Below are 22,534 nucleotides of genomic sequence, written 5' to 3' on the forward strand. Positions count from 1 at the left end.
TATACTTCTATACCCTTAAAGATAGAAAGTTTCCTAGAAACTTATTTTCGTATAAGAAAATTTTTACCTATCACAGCCCGCCTCTAAAAATTATAGCCCCTCAAAGATCTAAAAATGTAATTTTTTGATTATTTATTGTAATAACTTGTATTTTTGATTAATTATTGTAATTTATTGTATAGAAAAATGGCTTCTTCTACCGCGCCGTATCACGCTTTAACTTTAAAAAAACAAAATGAGTTTTAAAATTTGCCGTTTCCTAAAACTCATTTTTAGCAAAGTTTTTATATCGTTTTCTCCCAGACCTCAGGTTTTAGGAGTCTGAAATTTAAAATTAGCAGATTTAAGACACGAATAGCTAGTTCATTTTGTTAGAAGAAAACTTTTTTCTACCTCCACCTCCCCTCAAGTTATTGCATCTCAAAATTTGTAAAATTTGAATTTTTGGTACTGAAAACATAAGATCTCTAAAACAAATATAAGCTCTCCCAAATTTATATAAATTCAGAAAGAAATGTGAATTCCATGCCATTAAAAATTATAATAACTTCTCTTAACTCACGTAATCATTCCTTAATTCATGCATTATGTTAATGCCTCTCTAAACTGTGTTAAAGGCAGTTTTTTCACTTGTTAAAGAGAAAAGTGCCACATTACAAACTACTGCTTTAACCCAACTTAATTATATTTTGATTTCTTTTTATTTTTTTTTATTTATTTATTTATTTATTTATACATTTTTCTCTATATCTTTGCGAAATTTGCTTAAACTAAGAGAATAAGAAATATGGTATTATTATTTGAAAACAAAATAGTGTTAATGCCAAAAATTATGTAACTAACAATATTATTATTTAAATCTACAATCGCTTACTACTACAACTATTAGAAAAAAAATTAATTTTCACAATTATTTTTTACAATCTACCATACTACATATTATACTCAAAAGTAGAATTACTTTGAAAAATTAAAATTTTTGACAGTTTACTTACACTATACATATTTAATTTTATAATTTACCAAAAAGATTTGAATTACGACTATAAAATACACTCAATTATAACTGTTATAATATCAAATTAGACTAGTTAACGCATTATCTACTTCATTATGCTCAAAATTTAACAGCCATTCCCTCACATTACGGGAGGGCTCAACAGGCAGTATAGGTCATCCATTTTTACGGATGGTTCAAGGGCTATGAATAGTACGGAAGCGGGAGTTCCTCCAGGCGGAGATTTTGGTGGTTCTTAGAGCGCCGGGATTGGCCGCAATTGAACCGGTGAGAGGGTGCGAACTGACAATCTTTGTGGGCAGTAAGGTGGCTTTGGTGCGTCGATGCAGGGAGTCGTTTAGGCTCTTTGTGATATATGCAGAATAACTGTTTGCTGGCTTTCCGGCCATAGCAGGGTACGGGGAAGTAAGATGGCGGATCGTCTCGCTAGGGGTGGGGCAGGCGGCGGTTCTGACCTTGTACACGGATTTTAAGGCGTTTCCTGGCAACATAGAGAAGAAGGCTAAAAGGAGGAGTGGGGTCTTGTGAACGGAGGTTCACACTATAGGGTGACCAGAATAATCTGGTATGGTAGGTTTGATCTCAGCATACTGGTCGGGGTGTTGATCAGAGATTGCCTTTTGGGGAAAATGGCCAAGAGACTTGGGTTCGCCACGACGGATACATGTCGTGGATATCAGGATAAAGGGGGGTGGAGGATGTGGAACATATTCTTCGTGCCTGTCTGGTTTGATGTCAGAGAAGGCGTGTCCTTGGAGTTTCCTTTTATGATGGCCTGAGAGACATGTTCGCGGAATTTCTCGCGCGACTTTTAAGGTTCAGAGACCCCATGATACGACAGGGAGGCTTGTGGCATGTTTTATTTAGCCGCCGGTGGGCCATTTTGTTAGTCTAATGCGTGGGCTTTATGTGGTGTCCAGGTGGGCCCCTCTCGTACTACACCTACTATGGTGGAAAACATCCATTTGTCTTTTTAAGTGAAAATAAGTTTTTTTTGCGTGCATTTTTTCGTAAGTTTTTATAAAATGATATTTTTTTTTAAATTTATTATTAAATATTTTATAATTTTTAATTTACAAAATGCACTTGTTTTAAAACTTAAAGCAAAAAACTTTCTTTGTCTACTTTTTATACTGGCACGGCCTTTTTTCTTTGAGAAGTACCAGAAAAAAAAAACAACGTTTAATGTCAATTTCAGTTTGACATTGCTTAGAACAAAGAAAAAACCTTATCTGAAATTTTTAGCTTCACTGTGTTTTTTTTTCAAGATAAGATTTTTTAAGGAGTGCAAGGGAGATAGAAACAATGATTCTTGTTCCTTTAGTATTTCCAATTCGGTGGTTTTCCTTCAATTTATTTCTTAGTTTGAAAAAACTATTGAAAAGGTAGATCCTTTTGGTTTGCTAAATATTTTTTATTTCATTTTCGTATATTATAAGAACAATTGATTACAATAAAAATTATAATGAAAAATTTAAGGCAATTGATCCATTTTAGATTCTTAACTGAAACCTTTACTTGAAACCCTAAAAAATTTTTTTTTGCATAATTATAAATCTTTAATATTAAAAAATTTTATTTTTGCAGATTTGTTATATTGCACATAAATGCAACCAATAACAAGAAATTTTTATTTCTATGCTAGTTTTCTTTCGAACTTGAAATATTTTTGTTGCATATAAACAAAATTTTTAACAATGCTTTACGAATTTGTGTACATGCACATACCACGATTTTCGAATGTACTTTATTATCAAACATGCTACTTTGGAAAAAATAGAAGATATTTGTATTAATTTTGTAGAAGATATTTTGTATTAATTCTAAATTAGCACTGATTATTTAAAATACCCAATATTTTCTTCAATATAAAGATGTTTTCAGTAAAGTTTTGTAATAAAAGGAAAATATGCTTATAGAGTTTGGCGAATTTACCTAATTAAAATTTTCCAATTTAAATTTTATTTAGATTTTTTTTTCGTATGTATGTATGTTTGTTTAGGAAAATTTGTTTTGAATGAAAAATTCGCAAATTTTTGTTGCAAATATCAAAATAAAAGGCGTGCAATATTATTATATTTAGTATGTTTTCAAAAGCCATCTAAGTAATTATGATTATTTCCCTTTTATTTTTCCTAATAAGAAAAAAACTTGTTGAAGTTGCTTTGATAATTACCGACCGTATTGTGTATACAATAGGTAGGTTATGTGATGGCAACAAATTTTGCATATCGAGTTTTCGGTGGGAATGCACTTCTCCATAGTAGGGAAGTGTAAATAAACTATTTTTAGCAACCTGTCGGTCTGTCGGTCTGTCGGTCTGTGTGTGCATGCGTGTATCTCAAGTTCTACTGAACCGATTTTTATGAAATTTTATATGTAAGTTTATTTCAACCATGGCACGGATCGATTAACTTTTGGGATATATCAGGCCTCGGGAACTGCACTTTTTAGCGGGCCTATTTTACATTTTTGATCATTTTAAAGAAACTATCCAACCGATTTGCTTGAAATTTCATATATAAGCTTCGCTCGACCGGCCGCAAAACCTCCTAACTTTTGGAAGAAATCAGGTGTCAGCAACTGGACGTTTACTACGGGCCAAATATACATTTTTGCGTATATAAAGAGAAATAATCGACCGATTTCATTGAAATTTAATATTTAGGTTCTTCGTATTAAAACAATGAACATATAAATTTTTTGGAAAGATCAAGGCTCGAAAACTGATCTGCGGGCCGATTTTACATTTTTCACTATATCTACGGAACTAATTGATAGAATTTCTTGAAATTTGATATTTGAGTTCTGGTTGTTACCGAAACTAACTGACGAGCATTTCAGGGAATTCGGGTGGCACAAAGCGAAACTCTACTAAGAGCCAAATTTACATTTTTCTAGGTATGTTAACTATAAGCTTATTAATGTCCTAAAAATTGGAAAGAGGTAATTAACAGGCATTTTTATAATATTCTGTAACACTTTCACTTAACTAGACAATGCACAATGCGGTCGGTTATGTGCTGACCACATCAGATTTTTTTTGTTTTATTTTTAAAATTAAAATTTGCGTCTGTAGTTTAGACTGGATGATAGGATGGTTATGGAATGCATCAGGCCTTTCCATTTGGATGATAGGAAAGGTCTGATGAATTCAAAAATTTACAATTATTTTTTTTAACTGAAATTTACAATAGATTTTTTTATAATTTAAACTTTTTATATTCAATTAAGTCTTGTCTTTTTATAAGACAATGTAGAATGTTTTCGTCACTTTTTGTTTTACAATTTTTCTCGTGCAAAACATTATTCCAGACGTTATCGAGACATTTTATTGTATGTACACTTACGTGCAAAAGCCAACATAGGGTTTTATTTACTTCAATTTAGTCCATTTAATCATCCCCATGGATTTTTTTCTAATTCATACATTTTTTCTTTAAACATCAACAAAATTACAATTACATAGATGTTTTTTTATTTTCAAGAAACAAATGAGGGTATCCCCCCGAAAAGTACAATAATCATATGTGCAAAAGTTAGCATACGATTTTTCTTAGTTCAAATGTTGTAATTGAATGTTGTCGAAGTTATGAAAATTAATTATGTACACTTCATTCTTATTTTTGTGCTTTTGTATATTTATCAAAAATGCATTGGGGCCTATTGAGCATGTGTCCAGCAAAACAAAGTAATAAATAAAGAAACTTTAAGATAGAACTAGAACACTATAAAAATCGGTCAAATCAATGCCGGGTAGATTGAAAAAGTTATTCGAAATAAAGGGGGCTCAACATCATATTACGCTACTTATATTTATTGCTATTTATTATATTATTTTAATACCGTATGTTAACTTTTGCACCACCTCAACTTGTGGTACACTCAAATGAAGTGAATTTTTTTTTTTTGAAGAATTATTAATTTTTTATGTTCATAAATAAAACCTGATAAATTTAAAACATTGCTTTGAATTATAAAATTAAATTCGTATGTTGACTTTTGCACGTAAGTGTATATAATGTTGTGTTAGGGTATGCTTATACATGAGTGGGAAACATTAGAATAAAAATCTTATAAATAAAGAAATTATTTAAATAAAATCTGAACTTTGAAAAGATTGACGGACACTTGTCACGAGTATACCATTTTTTTCACTCTACTTTAGTTTTCGCAACTCGAAAAGTTTAGTTTTCGTTAAAACAAATGAAAATTTTTCGACTGTAAAATTTGCTATGCTTGAGTTTCAATTATTCTTTTTTCGTATAAATTTCAGCTCTTAATGGCATTTTGAATAATATAATTTATTGAAACTAATTATACATAACAGCAATTGTATAATATATTTTTTAACTTGTTACAAGAATGTTCCACTCAAAACGCGGATTTTTTGAATGTGTAACTGGCAAGCTGACTGGTTCAACAATTTTCCATTCCCTGTTTGAACTTTCTACAGAGATTAAACTGCAGTATGGAATTTTATGAATAATTTGTCTTAATTCATTTGTTGACCGCGGATTTTTTCCAACAAGCTGCCGCGTGCAAGTTTCTAAAGTAGCAGCATGCGCAACAACAAAAAGGTTTCCAGCTAAAGTTAAAATCTTTATTGACATTAATAGTTATTTTATATATTTTTTACTTGTATTTTGAATTATTTTCTCCATAACTTCGTAATTCCGTAAATAGAAATCTTCTGAAGTTTCTTTTAGGCAAGATTCCAAAACGGACTCATCAATGACACATTTATAGTTACTATTTATATTATAATTGGCTTCGTTTAGCTCTTCTGCTGAACAGAAATCTGGAATTCCATCTGGATACCAAGCCATCCATTCAAAAAACCCTGGCTCGATATGAATAGGTAATTTTTCTTTCAATTTCATTCCTATTCATAAGTAAAGAAAAAAATAATTTTTTATGATATTTAGCTTATATTTAAAACCTTCTAGAGCACTGGAACAAGTTTGTACGCATCGGTAGGACGGTGAACAGTAAACGTGATCTATTGTGACATCCGCTTCACTCATCGCCTCACCTATTAATTGGGCTTGGAAAAGACCTATATTGGTTAAAGGAGAATCATTTTGCCATCCTTCTGGACAATTTTTCCTTAGTATTAAAATTCAATAAAAAATTTGAAATATCAATTAAATAGTAAGTTTACCTTTTTGGAAGAAATTTAGGCATATTGAGATCTTTCCTTATGTAGTTGTTAAATTCATCGAAACAATAAGGTATCTAAAATTTCAATTTCGATTTAACAAATATTTTTTTTTGTAAATTCAATTACCCAAGTTCCAAATGTAAAATCAACACGTTCACCATGACGCATTAAATAAATTTTTCTACTTGATAAATTCAAATTTTTTAAAGTTTTTTCGTACATACTGAAACTTTCGTCATTTAAAGATGAACTGTCCAAATTTTTTATTAATTTATTTAAGCTTTTTTCCCCAAAATTTTTTTCTGAATCATCCGAATTTTGAATTGAGCTCGATTTTTCATTAGGAATTGCCAAGGCTTTCAAACTTTCTGGAATTTGAAGAATATGCAGTCAGTTAATTCAAATATTTATTGAATTTGACTTAATAAAATAAAATTTTTAATTATTACACAGTGATTAATAATATTAAAGCTGGGTGAAAGACAATCTTTTTTAATAACAACGCGGTGTTCACAATTTTTTAAGAATTTCAAATTCGATTCTATTACTTCAAAGCTAAGTAATGGAAAAAATTGAATTGCATTGTAAAATTTCATATTTTTTTGGGACTTCTTTTCTCTTAGAAACGGGGGACTCCTCATATATACGCACAAACTAGGAAAAATTAATAATACCCTCCGATAAAATTAATAATTGTCAAAAGAGAATCATAGATTTTAAGATTATAAATGGGATAACGTGCCAATTTTATAATTTTAGTTATTCAAAAGAACTCTAAAATTAAAATTACAATAACAATGTTTTGGCATATTTGTTATTTTTTTGTCAATAATATTATTAAAAAAAATAGTAGGTATTTCATTAGAAAAGTGTATTTTTGTTTTTGTTAATACATATGTATATACATGTGAACTTGAATTAGTTGATATCCAATAGATAACTTTATCTGGTGTATAGTGTGTGATGATATTCAATAGGTAATTTTATACGGTGTAATACTGAATTAATACTAAGATTAGAAAATTGGGAAAAATTGAGAGTACATTTAAATTATTTAACCAAGTTTAATTTAGACTAAATTTAGAGTTTAATACTAGACTAAACTTACTGGATTCTGGGAATAAAGGAAAAAAAAAACAATTTGAATTTTAAAACTATAAAGGTTTAATTAAAAAAATTTTTACTTTTTAATTTTAGGTGCTATAATTCTCAATTATTAATAACTAATGATCACAATAGTCACTCTAGGTAACAGTTGACATTTTTAACCGTTATTATGCGAAAAAAATAAATTTTTAATATATTGAAATCCATTATTTTTAAAAGGAATAATTGTAATATTTTTGGTAGATTTTCTCTGAGGCTCAATTGCGGTTCCGAAGTATCAAGTTCGGCTGAACCTATTTTGATAAAATTTTATATGAGTTTATTTTGGCTGTGGCACGGATTGATCAACTTTTGGGATATATCAGACCTCGGGAATTGCAAACGGTTCAAAATGCATTTTCAGAATTTTCTGTAACGCTTTAACTAAATTAGTTAATATACATTGCTTCCGGTTATATGCTGATTGCATCAAATTTTTTTTCACTAAGTTGGAAAAAAATTTAAACGTTTCCATAAAAATTATACAAAAAATCTTTATTTTTTATGCTTTTCGTAAAGAATACTATTTCGCTGAAAAAAAACGGAACCAAAATTCCTACACATTTTATTATTCTAATTAGGCAATAATAAAATCATCTTTTCTATCATCTAAAATGATAAAATTGACAACGATATCCAATTTTTAATCTTAAAGCTTGAAGTACTAAGATTCCAGAAATCTTACATTGGTTACCTTTCATGTGGTTCTATTTATCAATGGTTGTACACATGGAGGCAATTTTGATGCTAATATTTCCTGAAAAATAAACATATTAGAACAATTTTATGCTATTTCGAAGGCACGCGGCATCGTAGACCGATAGATTGGCTGTAGTTGTAGCTTGAAACTCTCACAAAATATTCTTGAAACTTCCATCTTACAACAAAAAACCAAATAAACCAACCGAATACAACAATTACACATATTTTAAAAAAGATTTTTTTACATGTATAAAGCTAAGCAAATTATTTTCTTTAGCATATTTTTTTTCTTGTGTTATTTTTAGAGCATCTTAAAATATTAATAAAATAAAAAACATTTTATGTCTTATCAAATTTTAACAAATCTACATTACAGATTAGAAGAAATAGAAAAAAAATAAGCATTATTGCACAAAAAAAATGAGTTATAACTTAATTATAACATGGAATGCGAATGGAATAAATCATTTACAAAAATTAGATTTATTCCTACACTGTAATAACATAGATATTTGCTTAATTTCAGAAACTCACCCCAACACTCAATCGTATAGCAAAATTAAAGGTTATTTAACATTCCCAGCGATTCATCCTAGCAATAAATCAAAAGGAGGTTCGACAGTAATTATTAGAGAAAGTATAAAAGTTGATGATCGTACCAGTAGAAAAAGACTATATGCAAATTTCATAACAGATGAGTAAGATCAAAAAATAAATGGTACAAAATAGCATTAATATATTGCCCACTTAGACACAACCTAAAATATGAAGACCATATAGAAACTTTTAAAGAATTAGGAGATAATTTCATCATTGGGAAAAAACAATAAAGCTCCAGGATACGACCTCATAACAGCAAAAATATTGAAAAAATTGCCAAGTATAGCACTAAGAAATCTGCTCTATCTCTTCAACGCGAGTTTGTGGTTAAATTACGTACCTCCACAATGGAAAGTTGCCGAAGTTATAATGGTCTTAAAACTTGGTAAAGAGCCAAATGACTCAAGATTATAACATCATTTCATTCGGAGAACTTGTCATTGGGTAACGACTCCGCACCAGCGTTTTAAAAGGATAGTTAAATTACTAGATAGGCTCGTAGGCTTAATTGTAATCACCTTTTTGTGGAACAAAAAATGAAAATAAACACGTAATTTCATATTTTTCTAATAAAAATGCACACAAGTACTTGAATAAATACGAATACTATTACTACATCTATCAAATTCAAATGTTCAAAAAAATATAAATATTTACATCTATTTAAAGGTACATGTATTTAAGGAAACTTAATCTGATTCACAAAAAATTTTTTTGGCTTGAAATGCGGAAAATATAAACATAATTTATGGAAATATTAACAACCTGTAGAGTTGACTTTACGAGGTATTGTATTTTTGTCGTGATTTTTTATTTAAGGAAGTAACGTGGAATGAAAAAGTAAAATTTAAACCTGAAAAAACGTGAAAGCAGAGAATCAACAGTCATGTAGTGTATGTATATGGTTTAAAATAATTGAGAACAAAAGAAAAAAAAAAAATAATATAATTGCCGAACTTTTGCAGCGGACTAAAGATCTTTTAATAGCTTTTTAAAAAAAAAATTAAGAAATTTATAAAATATCGAAAAATGTTGAATAAGAAAGACTGCAGTTACGTGAAAAAAGTGAAATCAAATGAGCGAAATCAATTACTGACGCATTTTGTATTTAGTTTTCGCGTTTTAAAAATTATGCTAGATTAATTTTCATTATAACATGTTACGTAGGTAACATGTAAGGAAGTTTGTACCTTAGTTTAATAACACTATTTTAATTTAATATGAAATATAGGATACTTTTTGTTTGTTTTTGATTACTAATTTGTCGACTACTTAAACTGACAGGTGGTGTTAATTAAATAATACAATGTATGCATATTTGGTATTCTAATAGTTAACATAAAAAGGTAAAATAAAAGAATCAAAACGAAATAAAAAGAACACAAAATAAAAAGGTAATAAAAAGAACGCAGAGTATTTTATGTAAATGAACTAGGTTCTTAATAAAATAATACTTGATATCGATATCGAGCACTAAATAATAACGATTTTCTCTGGAATATAACATGCCAGTAGATGATAAGAAATATTCTTGCTACTATCTTATGCAGCTTAGAATGACAAGTGATATTTTTAAAACTAAACTAACCGTCATCAAGTTACTACCTGTTAGCATTAGTATAAATATCAAGTTGCGTAAGAACTTGAGATAAATACCGCCCAGATAATCTTATATTGGAATATTTTTTAGTATTCTTAAAGTTAAGTACCGTTATTAATTTTTTTTTCTGAATTGATTTGGTTAATAGGTCCATCTGCGTTATCATGTTCCTCAGAAATTGAAGGAATTGGCGGAGTTATCGAATATAATGGTACAGTTCTGTGCAAAGTCCAGACATCTGATTCAGCTGTCCTTTGTGTATAGTTACTTGGTAAATACCCAGTCATACCAGTAAGCCAAGAAATACCTAAAAAAACCCGATATGAAATCACATATTTCAAATTTTATGTAATATACCTTCAACCCAACCATCTGACGAATTTTCAACCGCTTCAGTATTGAGATAAATATAATCGCCCAGCCTCAATTGAAGTTCATCGTTTTCTAAAGGAGTATGAGTATACAAAACTTCATGTACCTTAAATTAGTTAAAATGTACTTTGCATATGTGGAATAATATGAAAAAAAATATCGTTTTTACTTGTTTAGTTCCTAATCTTGAATCTCTAGAATATAAACGCAATTCCCATCCTGCTTGGATATTAGGATCTAACTTTTCAACCAGTGACCTTAGTAAACCAAAATCCTTTTGTTGAAATTGATAAGCCAAAGTCATGTGCAATGATTTCACGTGGGGCTCCAGTGATATAGCTAGAAACATAATTTAATTCAATTTTGAAATTTAAATTAATTATGTATCTAATTAGTAAGAATACTAGTGTTACTCTAATAAACTTTTTTGTTTTTCAAATTAATTTATTATAATTTAACTTATTCTATGGTATTGATTTATATATAATTAATTACAATTTATTAGTTATATAAAAATAAAAAACACTTATTACATTTTTTTGAAATTTCCTTTTTTAGGGAAATCTCAAATTATTTGCATTACCGTTGAGTAAAATCGAGTGTATTTGAAAAACAAATCCATTATTTGAAGTAAAGCTTATGATTAATTAATCGTTTTGTCTACATTCTTACATCGGTTACTACGAGGTATGCACCGATTACCAGAACCTGAAATAGAACCACACCATGGAAAACAAGCAACAATTGCGTCTAATTGTTCATATGTGTCATTTATTACTAAATTAAAAAATATAAACCATTTTCAATATTATTTATCTTAATACAAGTTCTTCCAAATTATGTATGTTTTGAGTTCTATATGATTACACAACATTTTATCAACACTAGACATATAATTTTTTCTGTAAAAGCATATGCTTACTTGAATTGGAAACTTCCTTCACGTACTGTAGGGCGAGCCTTTTAAGAAAGTTTGCATCACTTTCTTCTACAAAAAACCCCATAAAATTTTGACTCGTATATAACTCCAACTTAATTGGATTTTCCATTACAGCTCCAACCATGTCAACAACAGTTTTCAGCGATTTGCTTAAATAAGGGGCACATTCATCTGGAGCCTGAAAAATATCAATAATTTCAATTTACTCAATGTAAGACGATCTTCAATAACCTTAAAAAATGAAACTAGAGTTATATGAGGAACAAAATTATGTGCACCATTCCACCCACACAACTCCTTTGATTTTGCCCAAAACTCTTCTAAACTGATCATTCCGCATTTTAAAAGATAAAATACAAATATTAATAAAGTTTTGGATTATTTATAAAAGTGCAATCTGAAATTTCGGGCTATTTGAAAACTATTTGAAAATAATGTTTAGAAATTCGAAAAGTTAATCTAGACCATACAGAAACATAAAATAAACTTCCTAATCAATGAAATTCACAAAGTAACATAAACTTACACTTTTCCTAGAGGACCTGATGGACAAGCATAGAGAATATATTCTCGCGGACTGCATTCATCTAAAGTTTGATCACCAACCTACAGTTTGAAAATTTTGCATTTTACATTTTTTTAAGATTTAAATATACTATTACATGTGCTAAAAGCCAATCCGAAGCTAGTTGCACGCTTCTATTTCCAGTCGAAGCTAATGCTTTTTCCCTGAAAATAAAAACCTTAGGTAAAATTATTGATAACACAATATGCATGTATATATGTATGTACGTACGTATAGCATAACATTTATAAACTTTAAGTCTCATAATAACAGAAATCATTGACCTATTTCTTTTTTAAATAACAAAAATTATTGCATTATAATTTTGTCGACGAATTTATTTTTTTTGGCAAATTAGCTTATGACTACATACATACATACGCAAATACTTCTATTACTTACGCCCGGTGTTTCGAGAAACCCATTTGCAATAAAGTTTGAAGGGGACTAACACTTTTCTTTGATAATCTTGTAGGAGTGGCATTTTTCCTTGGTGGTAATGCTGCCATGGCGAAATTATATTGATCACCTTACGACCAATAATAATGTTTCATTCTTTTGTAATAAATAAGCTGACTCGACTCAAATTAAAATGTACACATTTCACTTCTGCCATATAATTTTCCAAATTGGTATTCGATTTAGACAGAACTGTCGTTTAGAAAAATAGACTTCGAACGGAGCTTGCTGCTCCCTTTTGTTCACGAGAGCTTCAATGACCCACTACTCGTTAAAAAGCTTCGATTTGTAAATTATTGATACAAAAAGCTCCTTTTTTATAGTGAGTGTATTTACTGGGTTGCTTTTTAACTCATTAGGTTTTTTTTGCTTTTTTAGTGATATAAATTACTTTGATTTAAGAACATAAATAATTCTCTGCGCTATTCAATTATTGTTCTATAATCCTGTGTAAAGAGAATTAGATCCACAACACAAAAATGACAACTCCATACGAAAATGCATTAAGATATATTACTTAGACAAGTCTAAAGCCAAAGATAAGGAAACCAAAGTTTCCTTATCTTCATCCGTTTCAGAAAAAAAATCAAAATATTTTGATTTTTGAAATAATTTCTTGTTTTGTAGTGATATCTTTTTTAAGAATAGGCACGTGAAATCGAAGCGTGTTTCGTCATACAGTTTCTAAGTTTAATTGATTGCATGTTGTTTTCAGATAGATGTACATATATATCATGTGTGCCTTTAGATAAATGTAAGAGGAGTTAGATTGATATCCTTAATAATAAATCTTGCAATGAATTAAGATGTGTAGTTAAGTAACCCAGCATTTACACGTACAAGTTACTTGCAAGAAAGTTGCAATACATACAAAAATTTTACTAACACATTGAAATATTTCTACTTGCTTGTTTACTTGCAGTTCAACTTGCAAGAAAATTTTGCTGCCAGTAATTTGAGCAAGTAATTTGACATATTGAGTAATTCACAAAAAAAAATTTGTTGTTTTGATTTTTTTTTTTTTTTTAATTTAAAATTTTTGAATTTTGTTTTGAAAAAATTAAACTTAGCAAACTTATGGTTTCTAAAATTTATAAACAATTATATATATTGCTAGTTGTTTTCTTCTCAAAGACATTTTCAAATATTAACTTGCTAAACGCCTACGTCATAATAGCAAGTAATCTGACATTTCGAAAAACTAATTGACAATTAATATTATACAAACTTGCTTGCAAGTAACTTGTATGTGTAAATGCTGGGTAAGAGAATAGAATATTAATTAACATAGAATCATATGGTATTATATAGTATTACAATATCTTGTAGGATTGAAAGTTCCGTTTTTTTTGTTAAATCTTACTACCCTGACTTCAATAATGCGTTTAAGCTGGATTTACTGGTTCGTCGTTTTTGAGCTGAGCTATTTATAGTTGAACTATTTTTTCTCTTGATTGTTCATTGGTTTCTCTGAAAAAGGCTGATCTTTTTTTTTTTTTGTTATGAAGCATTTATTACTTTTTGACAAGAATAATACGTAAATTTGACGTTTTAAAAAAACCACTGCAGTAAAGTTGAAGTAGGTTCAACTTTTTGAAAGAGCAAAAAAAAGCTATACTAAAAATAAGGAGAATGACTTCAATAACGCGCTTACGACGTAAATTTTACAAAGTATGAAATTCCAAAAAGTTTAGTAAAAGCTTTTGACATTGTACACTTTTCTAAATGCGTTTTATATGTAGTGAAAACGTAAAATAAAAGTAAATCGAGTATCGAAAAAATCGAGCACGCTTTCCTTATAGCTTGCAATTTAAATGTTGCCATAAATAATCAATTAAATAATTAGCATTTATTTTCAGCAATAAAGTGTTAGTTATCAAGTTTTTTCCTAAAATGCTAAGTTTTTAATGACTTGGTAATATTTGTTAAAAATTAGCATTTACACAGAACTTTAAATTGAACTTTTCAAACAAACGTCAAAGTATTCGTGACTTCAATAATGCTGTAAAAAAGATTTAAATACGGTATTAATACGGTTGTAGTACCGTCTCAGAGCTTTCAATTGCTGAAAATATATGCTAGATTATTTTATTGGTTATTTCTGACCTAAGGTATAAGAAAAACGTGCTCGATTTTTTCCATACCCGATTTACTTTAATTTTACGTCTCCGCTACGTATAAAACGAGTTTAGAAACAGTGTACAATGTCAAGAGCTTTTATTAAACTTTTTGGGATTTGATACTTTGTAAAATTTACGTCGTAAGCGCATTATTGAAGTTGCGGTATGTAATAATATTGCAAAAATTGTATTCCAAAATGTACGAAAAGCTTTAGTAGTTTTTTTTCACAATCTAAAAGTATTGAAAGCTCTGAGACGGTACTACAACCGTATTAATACCGTACTTAATTTTTTTTACAGCATTATTGAAGTCACGGTACATCAGCTCGTCGTTCAACTGACGAACCATTGAATCCAGCTTTACAACGTAAGCTTTACAAAGTTTCCAAAAACTTTAGTAGAAGCTCTTGACATTGTACACTTTTCCTACACCTGTACGTTGTGGATACGCAAAATAAAAGTAAATCGGGTATCGAAAAAATTCAGCAAGCTTTTCTAATACATTTCATATAAACGTTACCAGAAATAATCAGCTAAATAAACTAGCATATATTTTCGGCAACAAAGTTCTAGTTATTAAGTTTTTTTCCTAAAATGCAGATAGTAAAACGTTATTAAAAATTAATATTTGCACAGAACTTTAAATTGAAATTTTCAACCAGGTATGTATTAATATTGTAAAAATTATTTCAAAATGTATCAAAGCTGTAGCTGTTTTTTTCACAATGTAAAGGTATAGAAAGCTTTAAGACGGTAGTACAATCGTATTAATATCGCACTTAAGCTTTTTATAAAGCATTATTGAAGTAACGGTAACTTGGTGAAATTGTAAAACGTAAGCCCTGATTTGGATAGCGAGAAGCGAAATGCATTTTAGTGATGCTACTTCTTTACTCAATGTAGCAACAGTCAGCTGATGTCATGAAATTCTTTATATGTAGTAGGAATAGCTGGATCTTCAGAATTCTACCAAATATTTTGGTACCGTTCACCAAAATTTCAAAGAAAAAATGAAGTCCAAATCGATTCGACCGATTGAAATTTTTGACATTTCATGCCTCTTTTTTTCATGCACATTCATCATAAATAAAATATTATGTTTGCATGTAGGTATCATATTTTATCAAGTTAATTTTACTTTAAATTGATATAAAAAAATTTTTTAGAAAACTCTATATTAGGAAAAATTAAAAAAGTTTAATTTTTAAATTAAGGGTTTTTTTAAGGGGTGCACCCTGTTTTTCATCGCTCATTGCAAATGCATACTTTACATAATTATACATATGAGAGATCCGTCTCTTGCTGTAAGTGTCAAAAAATAACGCTCACTAAAAATTATCTTGTTTAGCTTTAAAAATATTCTGTTTTAATTGTCCAATTTACAAACTAATTTATAAAAAATAAAGCACATTCAATAACCAAAAAAATTCATCAAAACATGTTTGTAGCAATAACAAAATTCATCAAAACAAAGTAGCAATAACAAAACAAAAAAAATAAATTTAAAAATTCTTCTATTTTTGCGCGTCAAAACAAACCGCTTAGCTTGGGTACATACTACGCATATTCATCTTGTTTTCTGGAATAATTTCGGAAATTCCGGTAAAATATTTATTTAATGATTTGTCCATGTTTAATTGAAGGCATAATGTCATTTTTTCTCCATAGTTGGGATTATTTTTTCGTTTTTGAATAAAACAAAAATTGCTTTCAAAAGACTTTAAAATATAATTTAAATATGGGAAAGCAAACGACTGTGGAAACGAGAGAAATTATTATTAATCTTAATAAAGCAGGTAAATCACAAGGCGTAACAACAATTATTGACTAGTATAAAACCACAAAGAAAATCAACACCAAAGCAATTACTACATCCTCTCCAGTAGCCAGACCAAAACCCAATTGAACATTTATAAAACTATCTGGACAAACGGACAAAAATTACTTCCGAGTTTACCAAAAAACTGGTAGAATCTATCGCAAGGAGGCTGAGTGCAGTCTATAAATCCAGAGAAGAAAAAACTAAGAATAAATGAAAATAATTTGAAAAAAAAAAATAATCACTTTTTTAATGAGCGTTTTTTTTGACGCGTAAAAATTACTGATTTTTTGAATGTTTTTATTTTTTAATTTATTATTGTAATTTTTTTGAAATTTATTTTTATTAATTTTAGCAATTAAATGTACTATAATTTTTATAAATTAGTTTTAATTAAATTGGACAATTAAAATGAAAGACAATAAAAGTTAAACCAAAGATTTTAAAAACTTTAAAATCTAATAAAAATTTTAAATCATTGATTATATATCAACACCTACGTTGATATTGTACGTTGACAATCCACACCTACAACCTAGGAGCCATAGCTATAATTTTCTCTTTATTTGTTTTCTAATTCTAATTTTTTCTTTTTTGCATGTTCTTTCCACCTCAACTTGACATCCGTCATAAACAGGTATTTCGCTTCGTTTGATTGAATACTTTAACATCATTCAAACTCAATTGGGGTGAGTTCACCAAGCTTTTGTTTGTGAAATTCCCATTTACAGATTTACTTTCAGTTAGGTTTATTTTCCTTGTCCATTTACTTATATTGTTACTTGCTTCCTGTAATTTTTTTTGCGATTTTTCAAAACTTGATAACACGGCCAATATTGCTGTATCGGTTATGTAAAGCATGTTTAATATTGGACCAAGAATACTCTCTTTTGATACACCTGCCCTAATTTCTCCAAGCGTAGAGTACTAGTCGTCCCGTTGGATTCGGAAAAGCCTGTCAGATAAATATGATTCAAGTAACTCCACGAATTGCAAAGGTATCAATTTCTTAAGTTTAAATAATAAACCATCGTGTCAAACTTTATCGAACGCCCGGCCCACTCCCAGAAATATTGTCGAACATATTTGCCTTTCCTCTAACACGTTTTGCATAACATTTGTTATTCTGTGTATTCTGTGTACTGCAAACTGATGATTTGGAAACAATTTCTTAATTTTGATTAAAGGCATCTGCCTTATTAACTACAATTTTTCAAAAAGTTTTGATATCATTGGTAGTAGAGAAATCGGTCTATATGACTTTCTCCGGTTTTCCTACCACAACAGCTTCCGCTACTTCGAAGCACTAGGAACATATCTCAGATTAACTACTGCATTTATTAATTTTTTCAAAAATGTCTTAGCCTTTCTTTTTTTTTTTTTTTTTTCTTCCTTATTATTCCCCTAGGGAACATAGGGCTTCGACATAGCCTCTCCAGCTTTCTCTATGTTGGGCCAATCTCTTAATTTCCGGCCATGTTTTTCCAGTTAAGTCACCTTCTTTCTGCACTGTTCTCCTCCAAGTTGTCCTTGGCCTTCCAATATTTCTTCTTCCTTGGGGATTCCATTCTAGTGCCTGGCGCGCCACTGATGATACCGGGCGTCTTAGAACGTGACCAATCCATTTCCATTTTTTCTTTCTTATTTGGACCCACACCGGCTCTTGTTTTGTTAGGGCCCATAGTTCTTCATTCATTATCCTTCTTGGCCAGAATATGCGACATATTATTCTTAGACTTTTATTTATGAATACTTGCAGTTTCTGTATGTTACTCTTTGATACTAGCCACGTTTCACTTCCATACAGCAACACTGATTTGACACATGCGTCGAAGATTCTAACTTTGGTTCCTCGAGCTATGTGTGTTGATCTCCATACCGTCCACAGTCTTCCAAATGCACTTCTGGCTTTCGCTATTCTGCGTTCTATGTCTCTGTCTGCACCACCATCTTTTGTGAGCGTACTCCCCAAGTATTCAAATTCTGATACCTCTTCAATTTGGGTACCTTGTACGTGCATCGGTATTTCGTTTGTGGTTTTGATTCTCATGCACTTGGTCTTGGTGGTATTTATTCGTAAACCTATTGTTTCCGCTTTTTCTGCCAGGTTATTGATGGTGGTCTGCATTTCGACTGCTGAGTGGCTTAGTAGAACAATGTCGTCCGCATATTCCAGGCTTTGCAGTCTTTGTGAGAGGTGCCAGATGATTCCTTTGCGTTGTGCTGCTATTTCTTTCATGCACTTGTCGAGCACAACGATGAATAATAGTGGGGACAGGGGGCATCCTTGTTTGACTCCAGTTGTTGTTGTGAATGGAGTACTTAGTCTTCCATTATGCGACACAACTGTTTCTGCATTGTTGTATAGAGCCTTTATCATATTTATAATTTTGGTAGGAATTCTATGTCTTCTGAGTGCAGCCCAAATCGCGCTTCGTTTAACTGTGTCAAATGCGCGCTCGAAGTCTATAAATGTTGCATATAATGGGCTGTTCCATTCCACTGATTGCTCAATTGCTAATCTTAATGTGTTCGCATGTTCGGTGCACCTCCGGCCCTGCCGGAAACCGGCCTGTTCATCTCTGATGTGTTGATCTAATTTCCCCACTATTCTGGCATGTATTATTAGTGCTATAATTTTCGTTACACTGTTTAGCACTGTCATACCTCTCCAATTCCTGCATTCTGTCAGGTCTCCTTTCTTCGGTAATTTTATAATTATTCCTTTCTTCCAATTTTGCGGGATCTCTTCTTCTTGCCACATTTTCTCAATGACTGGTTTTAGTGCATTGGCAGAGGTGATTTCTCCTGCTTTCAACAATTCCGCCGGTATACCATCAATTCCTTCTGCCTTATTTGTTTTCAATTTTCTTATGGCGTCCACAATTTCTCTAAGGGTTGGGGGTCCCTGTTCGATTGACGTATCTTCTCTAGTATTTCTAATATTCGCTTGTTGTTCTTCTATTTCTGTATCTTGGGTATTTGTTTCTGCGAAATGTTCTCGCCATCTATTCAGTTGCTCTTGGGGGGAAGTAAGTAGGGCTCCATTTTTGCTCCTTATTGGCCTTTGTTTGCTGATGTTCTTATTCGACAGTATGTCTATTTTTCGGTATAACGCTCGGTTATTGCCCTGTTCTGCGGCCGTTTGAGCTTCTCTTGCAATATTATTATAGAACCTTCTCTTGTCTCTTCTTGCCATCTTCTTGATTTTTCTACACGTTTCTCTGTGCAAGTTTCTTAATTCAGCCCCATTGTTTGTTAGTAACTGCTGCCTTGTATTGCGTCTTTGTTCTATGGCAGCCCACGTTTCGTCAGATATCCATTCTTTTCTTTCCGGTGTAAAGGAACCCAGAACTTCTTCACCAGCTTGTCGGTAGATAAGCTGAATTTGGTCTTGCGTTATATTCTGTGCCATGCCAAGCCCCCGTTGTATATGTGATACAAATTCTTCCTTTATATCATTTGATTTCAGCTTCTGGGTACAGAGTCGCCTTCTTCTTATGGGTTCTGACGAATTTACGGCTGCAATTTTGATTCTTATGTCAGCAGTTACGAGCATATGATCACTCTGGGCGTCTGCTACTCTTCGAGTTCTTACATCTAAGATTGATTTTACCCATCTTCTGTTAATGCATATGTGATCTATCTGATTTCTTGTTGTGGAATCAGGGGAAACCCAGGTGTATTTGTGTATAGTCTTATGTGGGAATATTGTACCGCCTATTACTAAGTCATGCTGTTCACATGTTCCTTTTAGTCTTTCTCCATTGTTGTTTCTAGCTCCAATCCCATGCGCTCCTATTGTTGGCCATGACTTCCTATCACCAACTTTCGCATTAAAGTCACCCATTAGTATTAATATGTCAGATTTGGGGATGCTGGTTAGTGTTGTTATTAATTGCTCATAGAATTCGTCTTTAGATTCCTCCGTTGAGGTTTCAGTAGGAGCATAACACTGGACTATGGTTATTTTCGTTATTCTAGAGTGGAATCGGGCCGTTATGATTCTGTTTGAGATTGGCTTCCATGATAGTAGGGCTTTCTTAAATGTTCTGTCTACAATTATTCCCATTAGCCTTTCTTAGCAAGTTTTTAATATCTCAGCAGTAATGAGATCAAAACCTTTGGCCTTATTCGGTTTAAGCGACTTTATCGCTTGACAAATTTCTTTTTCATTAAACAAAGCCATAGTGCTTTCATCCATATTCAAATCTTCTGGAAAAAAAATATTAGAATTTAGTCAATTTGGTTGAAAAATTCCTTCCAAGTGATCGCCGAACAGTTAATCCTTATCCCTCTTGCTTTTTCTACCAATTAAATAATTTTACCAATAATTCGTTTCTCTAGTTGCCGATAAGTCCTTCATATAATTCCCGTATGATATTGATTTAAAATTTTCCATTTCTCCTTTTAGTTTCTTTTGAGGCGATTCTTGCCATTTACGTCTAGTATTTTTAACTACGAAGAGTTCATTATTGAAGTATTTGCTTTAGACTTGCCCTATAACTAAATTTGGTATAGATTTCCATTCACAAATCAGTAAAATCTGTCAAAAAAAAAAAATAAATTTAAATTTTTAATGTCGTATCAGGAAGAATGTCGCAAGCCGAATAGAAATGGTCCAAATTTACATCATGTCGTCGTATTAGAAGATGTTGTATCTCGAGGACTTAGTGTACATCGATATTTGTAGCTCTGAGAAAAACCTCCAATTCGTATTTTATTTCAAATAACTCAACTTCGTATTTTATTTACTGACAGTTTTCAGAAATCGGTTTGGGATTGCTAAATACATCTTAGTTTATCTATTCTCCATAGTAATAAGTCTCATTGAGATTTATTTGTAGTACGTATTGCAAGATTTGCATTATGCTACCGTCAATTTCTTTAAGTTTTTGCATTGTGTTATTGTCCGTTTCTCTTTTATTCATGCTCTTCTTAGCTCTTTTATCTGTATAATTTTCTGCCACTTTGGAAGCTTCTTGGGAGCATGTAACACATTTTTTTACCTTATTTGATGTAAAAGCATTAATCGTTTTCATGATCAGGACCCGTTTAGGCCGATTCGTTTTCATTTTCCTTTTTTGTAATTCCTTAGCGACTAAACAGTCTCAGTAATTAACAGCGTGTGCCTACAGTTTGCGCCTAAAAATTATCTGGCCTAAAAATTATCTTTCATATTACACTCTGCCGTCAGATGATAGCCAGCACATTTAACACTTTTATCTAATGTTTGGCAAAACCTTTATTCTCATATGCTGATGATTTTCTTTTTATATATTTTATTTATCTCTTAGGTTTGACCGAATGACAACATAAAAACGAGTAACTTTTTAATAGTATTTACACCATTGAATTCCCATCATTTACGCATTTGAATTTCCTTTGGATAAGTTCACATTTAATATCCTGTGGCTCACATGATGGATGTAGGTTTCTGAACATTTTAATTGGCTTCATCAATAAGTATGCCATCCAATTTGGCCTTACTAACAGCTTTAGTTAATTGTCTATGTTCATTTTCAACATTTATTTTTAGTTGATCGTTGTTCATCATGTTTAGCTTCACGTTAATAATTTCCTCTTTAAGGATCCTTACTAGCTGCGTGTTTTAAGTGTTTATTTTAAGTTGAGCATTCTTCTTTGGTGGAGATTTCTTCAACTTGGTGGTATTGACTTTTAGTGCCGCTCCCATTTCTGATGAACTCTTGGCTTTTCTCTTCTTTGAGTTTCTTTTGGCTTTAAGAATCTAATTGATTTTATCATTCCATTTCTGGTGAACTCTTGGCTTTTCTCTTTTTTGAGTTTCTTTTGGCTTCAAGAATCCAATCGATTTCTCTAGCCAACTCTTTCTCATCTGTTTCATACCCGATAACACCTATTTTGTCTTTCTCGGTTTCATTTAAAATTGGATTCGGTTGTCCTAATAATTTTAAATTTTCTGCATTAAGTTTGCAGACCTCTTCTTTTAGCTCCTTTTACAGGTTCTCCAAGTCGCTAATACGTGAATCGACCATATGTCCCCTTTC

General features: G+C 30.9%; 1 protein-coding gene across 3 annotated transcripts; it reads right to left on the reverse strand.

The window, feature by feature from the left end:
* Positions 1-5,297: 5,297 nt before the first annotated feature.
* On the reverse strand, positions 5,298-12,831 carry LOC129616638 (ecdysteroid-phosphate phosphatase). 3 transcript variants are annotated; one of them, XM_055532262.1, is made up of 14 exons: positions 12,510-12,830; positions 12,205-12,271; positions 12,069-12,148; positions 11,774-11,867; positions 11,525-11,720; positions 11,275-11,379; positions 10,772-10,941; positions 10,588-10,708; positions 10,340-10,537; positions 6,309-6,550; positions 6,183-6,256; positions 5,961-6,127; positions 5,658-5,903; positions 5,298-5,606 (listed from the first exon to the last, which is right to left on the reverse strand). In XM_055532262.1, exons 1-14 carry the CDS (start codon positions 12,614-12,616, stop codon positions 5,368-5,370), a joined length of 2,106 nt encoding a protein of 701 aa, XP_055388237.1. In that variant the 5' UTR covers positions 12,617-12,830; the 3' UTR covers positions 5,298-5,367. The 3 variants fall into 3 exon arrangements, with proteins under 3 accessions (XP_055388237.1, XP_055388238.1, XP_055388239.1); XM_055532263.1 differs by lacking the exon at positions 11,275-11,379 and having other exon boundaries at positions 12,510-12,831; XM_055532264.1 differs by lacking the exon at positions 11,774-11,867 and having other exon boundaries at positions 12,510-12,582.
* Positions 12,832-22,534: the final 9,703 nt, after the last annotated feature.

The sequence above is a fragment of the Condylostylus longicornis genome, unplaced genomic scaffold (genome assembly GCF_029603195.1).
Source record: "Condylostylus longicornis isolate FDR11 unplaced genomic scaffold, ASM2960319v2 ptg000257l, whole genome shotgun sequence".
NCBI lineage: Eukaryota > Metazoa > Arthropoda > Insecta > Diptera > Dolichopodidae > Condylostylus > Condylostylus longicornis.